The sequence below is a fragment of the Elephas maximus genome, chromosome 8 (assembly GCF_024166365.1).
Source record: "Elephas maximus indicus isolate mEleMax1 chromosome 8, mEleMax1 primary haplotype, whole genome shotgun sequence".
Lineage (NCBI taxonomy): Eukaryota > Metazoa > Chordata > Mammalia > Proboscidea > Elephantidae > Elephas > Elephas maximus.
Genome location: NC_064826.1, coordinates 77,626,050 through 77,643,497, shown reverse-complemented (window position 1 = coordinate 77,643,497; position 17,448 = coordinate 77,626,050). Strand labels below are relative to the sequence as shown.

At 39.2% G+C, this 17,448-nt stretch overlaps 1 protein-coding gene across 4 annotated transcripts; it reads left to right on the top strand.

Annotated features, from left to right (window-relative positions):
- The first annotated feature begins 3,070 nt into the window (after positions 1-3,070).
- Positions 3,071-17,308, top strand: AGR2 (anterior gradient 2, protein disulphide isomerase family member). 4 transcript variants are annotated; one of them, XM_049893281.1, is made up of 8 exons: positions 3,071-3,112; positions 7,018-7,154; positions 7,419-7,482; positions 7,592-7,644; positions 8,984-9,057; positions 11,916-11,979; positions 14,648-14,731; positions 16,895-17,308. In XM_049893281.1, exons 2-8 carry the CDS (start codon positions 7,025-7,027, stop codon positions 16,942-16,944), a joined length of 519 nt encoding a protein of 172 aa, XP_049749238.1. In that variant the 5' UTR covers positions 3,071-3,112; positions 7,018-7,024; the 3' UTR covers positions 16,945-17,308. The 4 variants fall into 4 exon arrangements, with proteins under 4 accessions (XP_049749238.1, XP_049749236.1, XP_049749234.1 ...); XM_049893279.1 differs by lacking the exon at positions 3,071-3,112 and adding an exon at positions 3,134-3,256; XM_049893277.1 differs by lacking the exon at positions 3,071-3,112 and adding an exon at positions 3,134-3,274.
- The last annotated feature ends 140 nt before the right edge of the window (positions 17,309-17,448 follow it).

Below are 17,448 nucleotides of genomic sequence, written 5' to 3'. Positions count from 1 at the left end.
AGTAACCTGCCTGGGGTAGTATATAATTGTAATGAAGCCAGATTTGAACTCAGAGCAATCTGAATCTACAGCTTGCCCTCTTAATCACCACACAGCACTCCCTCTTGAGGATGAATTTTAAACTCATTAAAACTATATTCAAGGCCCCAGACAAATAGCCCAAAACACCTTTCAACCCTATTGTCTATGAGCTATCCAGATGAGTCATACTCCAGCTAGATGATTCCAGTACAATATCCCACAAACATATTTTGCAAATTCTATATCACTGGGTAACCTTGGTGGCGTAGTGGTTAAGTGCTACAGCTGCTAACCAAAGGGTCGGCAGTTCAAATCCACCAGGCGCTCCTTGGAAACTCTGTGGAGCAGTTCTACTCTGTCCTATAGGGTCGCTGTGAGTCGGAATTGACTTGACGGCACTGGGTTTGGTTTTTTGGTTATATCACTGGATCTATCTGGAAATCTTGCTTTCTACAACTGACTTGAGCATTCTAACCAGTTGCCATCAAGTCGATTCCCACTCAACGCCTTCTAAAGGATAGTAATCTCTACCTTCACTGAAAAATAATAACATCTGTTGTCTATACCACTTGCCTGTCCCTTGTGGCATTCTATGCTCAAGTAGATGGTTAATTTTTAATAGGGTTCTATCTTAATTCTTCAATCAGATTGTAAGTAACCTTATGGCAAGGACAATGTCTTAAACTTTATTGTTTTTCCCACACTGCAATTATCTATTTATTTGTCTGGCTACCTCATTAACTGACCATATCTTTTTTCATCTTTATATCTTTAAAAACAAAACCCATTGCCACTGAGTCAATTTCGACTCATAGAGACCCCATGGAACAGAGTAGAACTGCCCCATAGGGTTTCCAAAGCTGTAAATTTTTACAGAAGCAAACTGCCACAACTTTCTCTCGTGGAGCAGCTGGAGGGTTCGAACTGCTGACCTTTCAGTTAGCAGTCAAACACACTTTAACCATTACCTTCAATCATGGTATACTTGCTACAAAAATAGGTGTCATAAATATTTGGTGAAAAAAATAATTTTATTTATTTGAGTATCTAGGCAAGTACCTAGTGCATAGCTGTTGCTCAATAAATGCTAGTTATTGTTATTATGTCTCCAAATTTTACTCAAAAATAGAAAATAACATACTTAAAAATCTGCTTGAATAAAAGATTCCAACACTATAAATGACACAAATGTCTAAAAGACAATAGTGTGAAACCCATTTAATCAAGTGCAACCATTGTTAATGTCAATAGTAACAAGTTTGTTTTACTCATCAAACATTATTTCACAGGTCACATTATCAAGTTCTACTCAGAAATAGGAAATCAAAATTATCTACCTAATAGCAACAGATTCTTACAAAATCAGACAAATTCCAAAGACTGATCACATAGCATCATTGTTGGAAGCAATAAAGTTTGATAATATGTAAGGAAAAACCTTTATCCACCTATCTCCAGGCATTCTCATACCATCTACAAAACCCTAGTTGCCTCACACGAAGGTCAGAGCAGCCATGGTCTATGGCCAATCTGTTCTGTAATTACTGCCTTCTTGCTATGTGTTGGCCATCATGATCCATTCTGGGTTTTATGGACAAGGGATTAGGCACAGACAGAACAGTTAGGAAATCATTACATCATTATATTTAATTACAATGACCAGAGATATTTGTAATTATCCAGAATCTTCTCTTTCCTTAACTCATTTAATACAACAGCCATGTGTGATGTTCCGTTTTATGGATAAGGACACTGAAGTTTCAGAGATATTCAATGATGTTCTGAGATCATCGGTGAGTGAGCACCTGGTAGCAGGACTCTGATTGGAATCTTTTGGTCTCAAATTTCATCCATGTTCCACTCTTGGCAGGTAAAGATGGGAAGAGATGCAGGCTTTGGTCCCCACTCTGCCCCAAACTAGTCCTGGGGACCTTCGGCAGGTCATTTAATTTTTGACATTTTCATTTTTTCATCTACAAAATGGAGGGGTTGAGCCCAGTAATCTAAGGGCTGAATAGACAAAGGTTCTATATACAGACCTTTCCAGCTTTAAGAGTTTAGGTCAAATCATTGTTTTCAGTCAAACTCCTAAAGAAATTATCTCTGCAGACTTACGTAGAGTGGAATGAAAATTCAGCATCTGGGGAATCACTATTTTGTCCACAGATTTTAAGGCTTTATTAAAAAAAAAAAAAAGATACTTCGAAACCTTTTTGAAATACTATAGTAGCTCATTTTAAAAAGTTACTTTTATAAGGCTTGTATCTCATTAGTTAATTTTCTGTTGTTAAAGATTTCCTCATTCCGAACTGTTAAGGATTTCGTACAGCTTCATGAATAAAACAGAATTGCAGGAGTCTCAGAGAAAATACAAGTCCGGTCTTAAAGTCCTTAGTAATTAATTGCATGCTCTTGAGTAAAAAAAAAAAAGAAAAAACAGTTGCAGACCTTAGTTTCTAGGTCTGAAAAATAGGTAGATGGCTCCCTGCAAACCTAACAGTAAAGTTTGCCATCAAATGAGAAAATATGTGAAATGTGTTTGAACTCTTTGGAAGGAAGTTGCCGCACGTATTCAGTGGTAATTATTATGAGCTCACAGTGTTCGGATGCCTTTTTTCAATAACTTTCTCAGTTTTGAAATATTATATGGTGCTAGATTTTTTTTTTTTAATACCTATAGTGAGCATACATTTCGTTTGCCAGAAAGAGGGAAGTATATCATGGAAAATCATTTCTATCCTAATGGAGCATTATAGCACATAATATCACTGGGGGGGTTACAATTGTGAATCACTTCTTGTGGGTTTTCAACTAAATAAAGGCAATCTGCCCAAGGGGGAGAAAAAAAATCTACAAACCACAAACCCCATCCAATCAGGTAAAGACAGATCAGCCTTCAGGCAAATCAAACGTCTTCATTTAAAGCTTACCTGGATTTGGCATTCTGCCCAGCTTTTTCAAGTATCTTTACAATATACTTTCACAAACAGTTAAAAGCATGCGTACTGAACAGTATACCTTTTGCAACGTAGTATTAAAAACAAAGAACTCTTTAGTCCAGGGAAGACAACCATTTGGGGCAAAAAGGAAGGTTAGTTTCCGAGTTGAGTTAGCGACATGTAAATACAGGATTAGTGGGTGGGATTGAGGTGTGCTCTGGAGCATAAATAGAGGCTCAGGCTGCAGTGGCACAGTCTGACTTTGGGACCGCATCCTGGCTGCTCGCACAAGGCAGGTGGGTGGGGAAATACAGGTAAGACTCCTCGCAATAGCTTCAGAAGGGCACCTGCTAGAATGAGCTTTGGCCTCTGGCTGTTGTGGAAAGTTGCCAGTAATCAGCAAGCAGAGAAGAGTGAGGTAGCTCTAAGGGCAATGAGGTGGAATGTAGAGAGGGCAAAATGGAATTTCCACCTACTGCTTTCTTGGGCCACTGTGGGGTGGGGAGGTTTGAGCTGACAAGGTGTTACTTTCCCAAGCTGGTTCAAAGTAATGATTTCTCCTTTAGGAAACAAGAGGTTTAAGGTTGGGTGAACTCTAGGAGTTTGCAAGCCTGGGAAAGTGCCAGCTCACCCAGGGATTTCCTTAGTCACCACTCTGCTTCTCTTCTGCTGGCTAAAACCCAGGCCCACAGGCTCCTCAACTGTGAAACGCAGCTCAGATTGCCCACTTGAAATGTATTATTGCTAATTAGAAAACAGTGTTCTTTATCTGGTGTAAAGATATTCTTGTTGCTTCTCCCATCTTGCTTTCCGGAAGCATTTATGAATAAGAACACCAAAACCTCATGTAAGTTCACTCCTTGTTAAATACAAGAAGACCAGGGATAAAGTGACCAGCAAAAATGCTGGTTTTGTAGGGTGTTGTGTGTGTGTCTCCAAATTATCAATATCTTCCACAGTTAGCATCCTGTTTTGAGGGGGTTTATGCAGGAAGTTTGCAGAGCAGGGTCTATTCAGATTAGGAAAACGTGCAGACAGAATCTCAGAAAGTACCCCAGAGCAGGATGTTTGCACAGCAGGATTTATGTTAGGCTTCCTTGAGTTATCCTGCCATAAAACACGTGTATTATATCAGTAGTTCCAACCTGAAAACCGGAGTTATTTTAAGGGTTCTAATAGCCACTTGCCCAGGGAGAACTGTCAGTGGACTAAGTAAGTAAAATGCTTCACAACCAATTTACTACTATTTTTTCAAATGTGTACAGATGCTGTTATGAATAAAATACATAGTCAAATGTTGATAAATACTAATTAATAAATTCAAAGCAGTTATTTGCCATGATGTATTTCTGACTCAATTAATATTTCAAAAGTACAGTTATTCTCACAGAGAATTTTTTATTATTATTATTACATTAAATAGAAATCTGCATAATCAGAAGGCTGGGTATTATTGACCTGTATTACTCTGTCCTGTAGGGTCGCTATGAGTCGGAATCAACTCGAGGGCAGTGGGTTTAGTACGTTTGAACTGTTTCTGCAGAATGTTGCTGTTAGGTGCCATTCAGTCGATTTTAACTCAGGGCAACTCCACGTGACAGAGTAGAGCTGCCTCATAGGGTTTTCTAGGCTGTTACCTTTCTGAGAGCAGATCACCAGGTCTTTTTGCTGCTTGGTAAGTTCAAACACTCAGCGTTTCAGTTAGCAGCCAAGCGCACTTAACCATTGCACCCCCAGGGCTCTGTGTAGAATGCTAGGAAACAAAAGTTTTATTGGCATTTCTGCATCTTTATGGGTATAGTAAATGAAGAAAGTATCTCCCAGCTTTTTGCTTTTGTATTTTTTAAGACAGTTTGTGGCAATATACTATGATTGGAAAATAATTAGTGAGTTTAATACTGGGTACCATCTGGATTTGGTAACTTAGCAAGGGCCTTTTTTTTTTTTTTAATTTGCTAATATTTAGCAAAGATTTCCATTTAGGCTATCAGATCATGAGAAACTTTCCCCCTTACAGACACTAAAAAATGATAGCCTATTGGGCTTCCTTTGCAGAATTTATTTGATTTCATTCAAAACCTACACCAATATTAGAGTTAGGTGCTATAGTTTCATATTTCTGTTTAAGTAATTTCCGTATCCAGCTTTACTAGAATTCTGTCACCAGCCTTACATTTTATGGCCCCTGGATAATCTTACTGACTTGTTAATGCAACTAACTCGCTTTGCTAGCTAGCTCACTCCTTCACTCATCATAGATCTTCTCTTGCCATTCACTTTCCTGTCCACAGGCCTCTGCTCCAGCAGGAGTGTAACTTTTCCTAAGAATTGATTGTGGAGTACTGGAAAGGAAAAAAGAATTTGACAAAGAGACACCATGGGGTTTGTTTTTCTGTGTTATGAGTCACATAGAATGTTTTGTACATTAAGGTGCATGCCACAGCCACCTATCCGTGCAGACCAGGATAGAGAGCCAAAGAATTACATCACTGGAAGGAATTAGCATTGATGTACTCTACTCAACTCAGAGCTAACGTAGAGTTTGCATCCATGTCACACTAAGGACAGAATTTTGTGGTGCAAGTCACCATTTAAGTGACAAAGCTGGCAGGTTCTAAATAAAACAGGCAATCATTTTACTCAATTCTCATTCTTTAATTGCAATGTCCCCATCTTAGCTATGTATGTTTAGGGTTATTGTCTCAGGGTGAGAAGATGGCAACCAGCACTGCAAAACGGCAAGACCCAGAAGCCTTAGTTCTGGGCCCATCTCATAAGTCTTTTTTCTCTTTCTCTGAGGTTCAGATTCTTCATTTATAAAATGAGGCAGTAGGTAGGGGGGAAAGAGGAGGTAACCCTTATGGTGCCTTCAAGAACTATAATTTTTAAACATAGTATTTAAATATAAATTCCCTTTACTACGAGTGTACATTCATATACAGTGAAAGCTGTGAGAGTGGACTGCCTTGTTTTTCCAGGTCTTCCAACTTTTCTGCATTTAATAGGGTGCTATCTTACCACTTTTGTATCACTTGTTTTAGTGGAAAATATTTGAGTGTTCCTTCTCTGACAGGTTGCTGCCTTACACAGGTTCCTGCTCTCACAGGTTTTACTAGAGAGAGTGATCCTTGATGGCGAAGTGTTTAAGAGCTATGGGTGCTAACCAAAAGGTTGGCAGTTCAAATCCACCAGCCACTCTTTGGAAACCCTATGGGGCAGTCCTATAGGGTTGCTATGAGTCAGAATGGACTCGACGGCAACAGGTTTGGCTTTTATATATACATATATATGTATCCTGTTGGTGCAATGGTTAAAAGCTCCACTGCTAACCAAAAACTTTGGCAGTTTGAACCTACCAGCTGCTCCGTGGGAGAAAAGACCTGGCAATCTGCTCCTGTAAAGATTTCAGCCTAGAAAACCGTATCGGCCAGTTCTACTCTGTCTTATAGGATCTCTATAAGTCAGAATCGACTCGACACCAATGGGTTTTATATATACATATATGTTGTTTTTGTGTGCCGTGGAGTTGATTCCAACTCATAGTGACTCTACAGGACAGAGTAGAACTGCCCCATACGGTTTCCAAGGACCAGCTGGTAAATTTGAACTGCCAAACTTTGGGTTAACAGCCAAGCTCTTAACCACTGTGCCATCAGGGCTTCATATCTACCTATCTATCTATTAAATATACATATATTTTCTCCATATCAATCTGTATCTATATAGAGATAACCCCAGAAACCCAGTGCCATTGAGTCGATTCTGACTAGAGATATCTACCTCTATATAAATCTATATCTTTATACGTATATCATATGGTTCTATATCTATATAGAGATGGATAGATAGATAGGCAGGCAGACAGACACACATACTGCATATTCTTAGAAAAATCCTGTGGAAGGTAGCTTTTCACTCCAATCACATGTGCTCAGTCTCAGCAGAGCCTCAGTTCCTGTTGTAACCCACTGTTGTAAGGCAATCTGAAGATATTCAAGATGGCTAATGCATTTTTGCTTTATTAACTTCTCATTTATATTTTTGTTTTCCATATCAGATTTGCCATGAAGAAGATATCAGTGTCAGCATTCTTGCTCCTTGTGGCCCTCTCCTATACTCTGGCCAAAGATACCACAGTCAAACCTGGAGCTAAAAAGGACTCTCAACTCAAACTGCCCCAGACCCTCTCCAGAGGTAGGAATCCGCTTCTTGTTGGTTTCCAGTCACGGCTTTGTTGGAAAAGATGTCCTAACTCTTGGTACTGAGACTTGTGTGATGAATATATTTTGGTATCTATCCTTGTAGATTTATCATGGTTTATATCTATTTCTACTTTCTCCAGAGATTTTTCTTCTTTAGTACTGAGTGTATATCTATCCCAGTTTTTACCATTGTTTTTCAACAGCTTTAGGTCTAAGATTATAATAGCTTTAAATATTCTGGTTCATTTTGTCCTAGGCTGGGGTGATCAACTCTTCTGGATTCAGACATATGAAGAAGCTTTATACAAATCCAAGACAAGGTAAAGACAAGAACTCTGGGCAAAACTCTCAAGAGCACCACCTAGTGATATTTAACTATACATGAAATCCTACTCATCGAAAATTATTCAATCTCTTTGTTTCTTAAAGCAACAAACCCTTGATGATTATTCATCACCTGGATGAATGCCCGCACAGTCAAGGTAATTTCTTCTTCACAATATGATTTTCTTTTATAGGTTTTTAGATTTAGGGGCAGAGTTCAGATCATTCATCTTTGCGTCCTTAACACCTAGCTCAGTTGAATAAAAAGGCATATTTTATGTAGTAAAAATGTGTTTTAAAGTAACTTCGGATATTTCCACATGATTTTTATTAACCATTTGTGCATATTTTGAAAAACAAGTTTTAGGGTTTATCCTTAACTTCTTTGTTTTTATTACATCCCACATCTAATACATCAGCAAACCCTGTTGGGTTTATCTTCAAAATGTATCCTAAATCTAGGACCGGCTAAGTTCCCTACACTTAGAAAAGCTCCACACTTGGTTTAATGGTTTGCTGTCACTACTTTGAAAACTCTTAATAATTTTTGCACAAAGAGCTCGCATTTTCATTTTGCACTAGGCCCTATATATTATATAGCTGGTCTGGCCCACACTCAACTGCTGACTCTTGCTACTACCCTGGTCCAAGCCAACATCACATCTTGCCTAGAATACTTTAATGGCCACCTAAATGGTCTCTCTATAGTCAGATTCTCCATGGATGAGCCTTTAAACACAAATCCAGTCCTATCACTCATGTGCTCAAGTGGCTTCTCATCACAGGTAAAATGAAATCCAAATTTGGGGCCATAGCCTACAATAATAATAATACATAATCTAATCTGGTTCCTGCCTATCCTTCCATTCCTGCTACTCTCCCCTTGCTCTCTCCACACTACCTGGCCTGGCCCTAGTGCTGTTCCTCGAACATTCAAGTTCATGCCCATTTCAGGCCTCCTGCTCTTGCAGTCAGTTCCCTCTGCCTAGAGTGATCTACTCCGTAAATCTTAGAATGGATCTCTCCCTCACTTAATGTCGCCTCCTCAGGGAAGTCTTCCCTGAATTCCTCATAGTTTCTAAGCCCCTCGCTTTATTTTTCTTCAGAGTACATATCCCCAACCTGAAATTGTTATATATTTACTTACTTGTTTATGGTCTGTCTCCCATACGAGCATTTCAGTTCCATGAAGAAAGCACATTGTTGGTCTTTGTTTTACACTCCATCCCCAGTGCATAGAACAGTGCCTACTGCATAGTAGCCATTCAGTAAATATGGACTAAAAAAAAGTAAGCGAATGAATAAATGAATGAATGAATGAGTGAATATAAAAAAAAGCAAAGGTAGTCAATGACATAGATATTATTTCACTGATCATTTGCTAAAAGGGCAAAGTAGAGCACTGTATTAAAATACAGTTCAACTTAGAATGTAACAGAGAACAGTGGTTTTCACCGATAATGATATGGTACTCGATGACTGCTCATTTCATTATAGCTTTAAAGAAAGTGTTTGCTGAAAATAAAGAAATCCAGAAATTGGCAGAGCAGTTTGTCCTCCTCAACCTAGTGGTAAGTTTACTTTTCACCCTCACTGACATTTCTCCATGCCTCATTATCAGAAATGGATGATTCAGTTCATCCAGTCCTGTATGTCTTAGTCATACTACATTAACTGGGATCTATTCCAAACATCCCATCTCATAGATTGGAAAGAGAAAAGATATTTTATTTTATTGATCATTTACGTTATATGTCTATGCTTTTATTTAGTAATTAGTCATTTTAGGTTGCCTGAGAAATATTCCCCGGCAATCAGGATTTTCTCTATTGCTGTAATAATCGAAAGGTTTTACATTTTGCAAATTACTGCACACACACAAACGTCCTCTGCCCCTCCTACAGTCCTGGCTGCTCCAAACCCATTCTTTTCCCTTGTCTCCTCTCTCCAAAGAAGGGGCAGCTCTCTGGCTGTCCACATATAGCCATAACTGATTTTTAAGTTTTCTTTCTTTGCAAGTGTTGTTTCTACTCAGTACAAAAACAGGTTCTACAAACTACAGCTCTACTTAACCCTATGTTTTCTCTTTCCCTCTGTCCCTCCCTCCCTTTCTCTGTTTCTGTCTCTTCCTCTTCACAGGTTGGCAGTTCTTCCTCATCTCCCTTCCACAGGCTCCCTTCCTCTTTCCTCCCTTTAATGTTACTGACTTGATGACTCTGTCCTTGATGTACTTCTCTTTTTATAATTTATATTCTGTCTGGACAGCGTTATGTGTACTCACCGTTAATCAATACCTACACACTGAGAACTCCCCCACCTTACCCAAACACTCAACAACATTTAATTTGTGGGCCCAACCATGTTCCAGATATCCCATAATAAGCTTAAGCTCAACATGTTCAGCACTAAATGTATCATCTTGCCCTGCCCTTTTCAAATGGCTCTTCTTTCTCTATTCCCTAACTCATCAAAAGTGGCCCTCTTCTAGATTAACCAAAAAAAAACCAAACCAACCCCATTGCTTGAGTCTATTCTGAGTCATAGCGACCCTATAGGACAGAGTAGAACACCCCGTAGGGTTTCCAAGGAACAGCTGGTGGATTCGAATTGCTGACCTTTGGTTAGCAGCCAAGCTCTTAACCACTGTGCCACCAGGGCTCCAGTTAGACTCTCCTATTCACCTCCAATAGCCAATCAGTCAAGAAGCTCTGTGCTTCTAACTTCTAAATATCCCTGCTATTGGTCACTTCCTTATAAACTCAGGACACTATTTTACCATAAGACATTTTCACTTGTGCCTAGTTTACTTCAGTATTAGTAAATGGCTCCTTGCCTACAAGATGAACCAAATATAAACCTCACATGGCTGTCAGGGTAAATACTGAAGAGGTAGAATTGGAATCATTCTACCTGTTCTGACATCCCTTTGGGGGCACTCATCTGTTTCTGAATAAATGAAAACTCTGTGGCATGGTGTGCAAGGCCATTCATGAGCTGGTCCCTGAAGCAGCTATCTAGTATCTTCTCACACCACTGCCCTCATACATCCCTTGCACCTCAGTCTTTCCCAAGCACTTGGTCAGTCCTACAGGAAAGTGCCATGCCTTTCCTCTTTACGCCTAATGGCATGCTCTTCTCCTTCCTGGAGTAGCCTTCTCCCTTTCATGGAACTGATCCTTATTGATTTTTTTTTTATTGATTCCTCTTTACCCACTTCAGAAATCCCTACTAAAAAACCTACAGACTCTGTCAAATGCCCTGTTCTGGGTGCCCACTGCACCTGCATAGCCTCTAATATAACATTTCACCCACGGATCCTCAGCGTCAGTTTTCCTGCCTATAGCCTACAATAGACTGTGCGTTCATTAAAGATAAGCACTGTATCTTGCTAACTAGATTTTTAAAGTGCTAATAAATAAAGAATTGGTAAATGGATGGATGAATGCTCAAGGTAATCCTATTATTGTTATTTCTCCAAAACTGACTTCTCCTTTTTTCATTAATCTATCTCATCCCAAGGAGCTCTGGTGGCACAGTGGTTAAACACTCGACTGCTAACGAAAAAGTCAGTGGTTTGAACCCACCAGCCGCTCTGCAGGAGAAAGATTTGGCAGTCTGCTTCCATAAAGATTTACAGCCTTGGAAACACTATAAGGCAGTTCTGCACTGTCCTATAGGGTTGTTGTGAATTGGAATCGAATCAGTGGTGGTGGGTTTGGGTATCTCATTCCTACCTCATCCAAGATGTCTGCCCCAAATACTATAAACCAAAACCCGTTGCTGTGAATTCTGACTCACAGTGATCCCATAGGACAGAGTAGAACTGCCCCTGCAGGATTTCCAAGGCTGTAATCTTTATGGGAGCATACTGCCACATCTTTCTCCCACAGAGCAGCTCATGAGTTCGAACTGCTGACCTTTTGGTTAGCAGTCTAGCACTTAACCATTGTGTCGCCAGGGTTCCCTCCAAACACTATAAAACCCATAGCCAATGAGGAGATTCTGATTCACAGCAGCCTATGGAACAGAGTAGAACTACCCCATAGGGTTTCCAATGAGCAGCTAGTGGATTCAAACTGTCAACCTTTTGGTTAGTAGCCATAGGTCTTAACCACTGCGCATCCAGGGCTCTCCATTCAAACACTATAGCTTCTTCCATCTTCTTTCTTCTTGAACCTTTTGTTCATTACCACATACATTCAGCTCTTTACTTCCCATTTTGCTTCACATTCTACTCTTATTTCATGCATGTAACTTGTCTCCTCATCTAGATTATAAATTCTTTATGGAAGAGATATGTCTTAAGCTATCTTATGGTGCCTGGTCCGATATTAGATGCATTTTTTTTTTTTTTTGGATTAATAAGTTTGACAACTAGAGTAAACAAACTAAAACCTGCTTTTTCATTTTGTTTGGTTTTTAAATCTAGTATGAAACGACTGACAAGCACCTTTCCCCTGATGGTCAATATGTCCCCAGGATTATATTTGTTGGTAAGTGGAAGTAACAATGAGATGAAGCACACCCTGAAGCTATACAATCACAGCCATATCCCTTCCTTTGTCCTCCCCTGTGCCCGCCCTCTGCCCCACTTTGGCCAATTAACTCTAGCAAGGAGTATAACATTTCTCTAAATTTCACAACATATTTTCAGTCTTCTATTTCCACGGATGACATTTTTTCTCATCTGCTAATTCTGATTTTTCAATTTCTGCCACAAATACATTTGAGAAGGAAGACTCCTCTTAACCCTATAAATGTATTGATCATTTTCCTAATCACATTGGGCCTGTATTTATTTTTAATCAATCAAAGTTTCAACTTATGTGTTAGAATTTTGATAAGCGTTTTTGGAAAGTTAGGAATATGAGCTGGGGGCGGGGGGTGGCGGGAATCAAAGGAGCCATGCTCCTGCCTCTCTCTGGTACTTTCCATATGCTGTTCCTTCTACAGGAAAGCTGTTCCTGCTTTTCTCCCCACCTTCAAGTCATGTAGTTAAGTCCTCAGTCATCACTGTCATTCACTGATCTGGTCAAATCCCCACTGTATGCTCTTGTAGCCCCATGTTCTCTCATTGGTAGCACTTCCCTCACTTATAATTTTGTATTTATTGAGAAATTAATAAATACTTGAAATTTATTTATATTCCATGGGAATATAAGGCCAGGGACCATATCTTTTCTACTCACTATCATATCCCTATCATGGCCCTGTGTAAGTAACTTCTCAATACATTTTTTTGTTTGTTTGTTTTTTGTTTTTCTTTTTTTTCTCAATACGTTTTTGTTGAATGATTGAATGAATGGATTGAGGCTGGCTTTGATAAAATCAATAATTTAATCTATCACATAGCAGAACTCACTCTAGTCAAATAGTTCACCTATATAATCCATCAAAGTTGAAATTAAATGTATAACATGTGAAAGAAAAACAAGTGAAAGCAAAAAAAAGGAAGAAGTCTAAACTAAAGCACTAATTTTAGAGACTAATTTATATTTGTCAGGATTTAGAACATTTAACCAGTAGCCAGGTGAGTTGATTCTGACTCATGGCAGCTGCCTGTGTGTCAGAGTAGAACTACGCTCCATAGGGGTTTCAGTAGCTGATTTAGATCTCCAGACCTTTCTTCCAAGGTGCCTCTGGGTGGATCTGAACCTCCAACCTTTGGGTTAGCAGCTGAGCATGTTGACGATTTTTATTTGCACCACCTAGGAACTCCTTTAGAACATTTAGAATCCTTAAACTTAAAGGGACTTTAGAGATCATCTGGTTACATCCAGTGCAAGAATTGTTTTTACAGTATCCCTGTCAGAGACCATTGTAACTCACATTCCACACCTTCAGTAATAAGAGCCAACTCCAAGGCAGCTTGCTCTAACTCAGTAGTTCTCCATTCTGGTTGCACTAGAATCACCATCCAGGACACCTCAAACCAATTAAATCAGAATCTTGGAGGAAGAGGGGAAAGGAAGCCAAGCATCAGTATTTTTTAAAGCCTCTCCAGGTGATTCCAATGTACAGCTAGGGCTGTCAACCACTGGTCAGGTGTTAAAAAAGCCTGTCTTGTCTTGATTTGGAAACCCTGGTGGCATAGTGGTTAAAAGCTATGGCTGCTACCTAAAAGGTTTGGCAGTTTGAATTCACCAGGTGCTCCTTGGAAACTTTATGCTGGCAGTTCTCCTCTGTCTTATAGGGTCGCTATGAGTTGGAATCGACTAGATGGCAACGGGTTTGTTTTTTTGTATGTTGACTTATTACAAAGATTAGATCATGTCTTCGTGTCCTCTGTCTTAAGTACTTGTTGAACAAATGAATGTCTGCTTATTGTAATGTGTAATCTCTTGCTCCTTGTCCTGCCTTCTGAAACAACACCCCAAAGTCCCAGCAATATACTTTGCATACTTGCAGATGGTTCTTACGCGTCTTCTTCATCTCATTTTCAGGACATATGTCTCAGGCTCCTTCAATCATCTCTCTCAAAAGCAAAGTTTTTAGACTCCTCCACAATCTGATACCTCCCCTTTAAATGCACCTTATTTTTAAAATACCTTTTTTCTCATTGATTTGGTAACTTAAACATGAAAAAATAGATTTAAAACTAGAGAAATATCTGTAAATGTAAGAGAAGACTCTTAAGCCTGTTTTTAAAATGCAGGCAGCTAACAATCAAGTAAAAAGTAGAGACACTACATTCTTATTTCACCTTTGCCATTCTTAAGGGCTTGCATTCTTTTAGTCATTAAAGAAACTTTTGTTTTGAAAACTGGCATTGGATGTGTGCTCCTAATGATCTAGGTTGTTTGTGGTAACCCATTTCAACTACAATGTAATCACTTTAAGAGTTCAGAGATTGTCAAGATTTTCACCAGAAAACCAACTTTCTCCCCCCACCCCCATACATATTATTCTGTTGTCAGGTTGCTATAGATGATAGCAGGGTTCATAACATTGTCCACAAATAGCACTGTGCAGCTGTTGAATGTTCTCGGCCTGCTTGAGCTACTGGCTGAGGAGGCAGGGAAGCAAAGGGGATGGAGTAGAACTTCAGGGGAACTGGGGAACACAGTGTTCCTCTCACAGGACAAGGGTGTGTAGTCTTGTCATGCATTAAGGGGCTACTCGGAAACAAAGCACTCCATTGCTTTTGCATTTTCTTTGCAGACCCATCCCTGACCGTTAGAGCCGACATCACTGGAAGATACTCAAATCGTCTCTATGCTTATGAGCCTTCAGATTTAGCACTATGTAAGTTTACCTCATTTCAACATTCCTGTTGCTGGAGTGGAAAACCCTGATGGCTTAATGGTGAATTAAGTGCTACAGCTGCTAACCAAAAGGTTGGCAGTTCAAATCCACCAGGTGTTCTTTGGAAACCCTATGGGGCAGTTCTACTCTTGCCCTATAGGGTCGCTATGAATCGGAACTCAGTGGCAACGGGTTTGGTTTTTTCTTTTTCTTATTGCTGTAGTAATGGAATTAGAGGCCACACGGGGAGATGAGAAAAAGCTGGGCTCTGGCACACCAGAGAATCAATTTGACCCTATGTAGCCTGTGTCCTTGGGCAAATCACACTCATTCTCCATCTCAGTTTTGTTTTTTTTTAATCTCAATTGGAGATGAATTATTTAATTATGTGTCTTCTTCTTTAAGAGAATCCTATGACCTTACATAAACATTAGCTGCTTTTCAAGTTTCTTTTAGGCTCCAAAAACCAAACCCATTGCCGTCAAGTCAATTTCGACTCATAGCAACCCTAAAGGACAGAGTAGAACTGCCCCATAATGTTTCCAAGGAGCAGTTGGTGGATTCAAACTGCTGACCTTTTGGTTAGCAGCTGAGCTCTTAACCACCGCACCACCAGGGCTCCAACATAGAATTTCTTCTACCAAAACACTGAGTGCAATAGTTGTAGTAATCTATATGCTATTTTTTCCCCAAATAACAAAAATGAAATAATTTAGTCCAGCTTGTTGAAGTTGAATTTGAGTTTAATTTTCAAAATCAATAGGAAAGAGGGATCTAAATAGTTGCTCACTCACATTCCCTGACACAGGCATCCCAAATCCACTGCCATCGAGTCGATTCTGACTCACAGAGACCCTATGGCACAGAGTAAAACTGCCCCCTATAGGTTTCCAAGGCTGTAAATCTTTATGGAAGCAGACTGCCACATCTTTCTCCCATGGAGTGGCTCGTGGGTTTGAACCACCAACCATTTGGTTAGTAGCCAAGCGCTTAACCACTGGAGAAAAAAGTTGGACTTAAGGCAGATGAAGTGCCTAAATGTGGCATCTGATGAGTACTCCTAGGAAGAAAATTAGGTTTCATCCTAGGAAGCAATTCAGGTCAGTTAGTGGTAGTGGCTGCCTAGAACTGTGCTTTCTAATATGGTAGCCATTAGCTATGTATGGCTGCTTAAATTAATTAAAATTAAAGTTAAAAAATGTAGTTCCTCAGTCATAATAGCCACATTTCAAGTGCTCGCTAGCACAGACACTACTCATTTCCATAATCCCAGTAATTTTTGTTGGGCAGCACAGACCTACAACATTGTGTTGGGAAAGATTGTGAGGTTATATCTGAGCAGCAGAAAAGATTATCATGATCCATTAGCAATGTCTACAAGGGGTACTGGGAGGATGAGGGTACCACATTTCAAGTATTTGCCATTCTTCTAGATGAAAGCAAATATCTAAGACTTTAGACTCCTTAAAGTCAGGTATCTTGCACAGGTACTATCACAGTACCTTGTAGAATAAACTAGTATTTATAGAAGGAATGAATAAGCAGATGCTCCGTTCCTATCACATGGACATCTTATTTTAATAATCATTTTCTTGACTTGCTACAGACAGAATAATGATCTAGTAGCATTTGGGCTCTGGAGCAGTAGCTCCACCACTTGTTAGCTGTGTTATCTAGAGCAACTCAACTTCTCTGTGCTTGTTTCATCATCTATAATGTAAAATACTAATAGTTTTGTGATGGTTACATGAATTCATATGTGTAAAGGACTTGGTTTGCTATTATGTTTAACTTATGTTCCACCTACTTCCAAAGTAAGTTGTAATAGATACAAACACCTAACATATTTCGTATATGATTCACAATTTACTTCTGAGGTAGCCAAAATTATTTTCTGCCAGTGGAATTTATAAAGGGACTATTTTAGAGTTGAGGGGGTGGAGAAGATTTGGAAAGGAATGAATATGGTAAAGAGACCTGAATGCAACAAAAGCTGTCTTGCATAATTTCAGGGAAAAATTTGACAATAAAGTTATCAACTGTTCATCCATGAGGAAAAAAGCACCTCACCAAACAATGAATAGAGTACCCAAGTTTGGGGATTGACTAACTCTATCAATATAATCACTAGTGGCATTCTGACTTAAAATTTTGCCTTATTAGTGCTGGACAACATGAAGAAAGCTCTCAAGTTGCTGAAGACTGAATTGTAAAGAATATAAAAATCTGCAGGCTCTTTCCGCCATATTAGGCCTCAAGATTTGGAAACCAGAGGAGATTTGAGAAGACTTTGGAGATGCAGAAGCACTGGTTGACAACCTGATTATATAGTTTAATGTTATGACAGTTTGTTGTTGTTGTTGTTGTTTTTTCATTTGGTTTCAAGTATACATGTATGAAAACAATATTATATACTACAATAATGAATCAAATTTTTTAAAAAATAAAGCCTTTTGGGGGTGTTTACCCTGAGGTTTTTCATTTTTTCACCGAACAGGACTACTGGGGACATACAAGATGCTCAAAGAAGGGTTAAGACAAAACTTGTTCAGTGAAGGTCAAAGACAGTTAACATCTCACTACACTGTAGGTTTTCATTGGGTCACCAAAAGTAGACAAGCTAAAAAAAAAAAAAACACATTAGTTTAATCAACAGAAATATCAAATGGCATACGCTTTAGTATGCAAGAGTATAGTAGAAAGGCATTCCAAGAAAA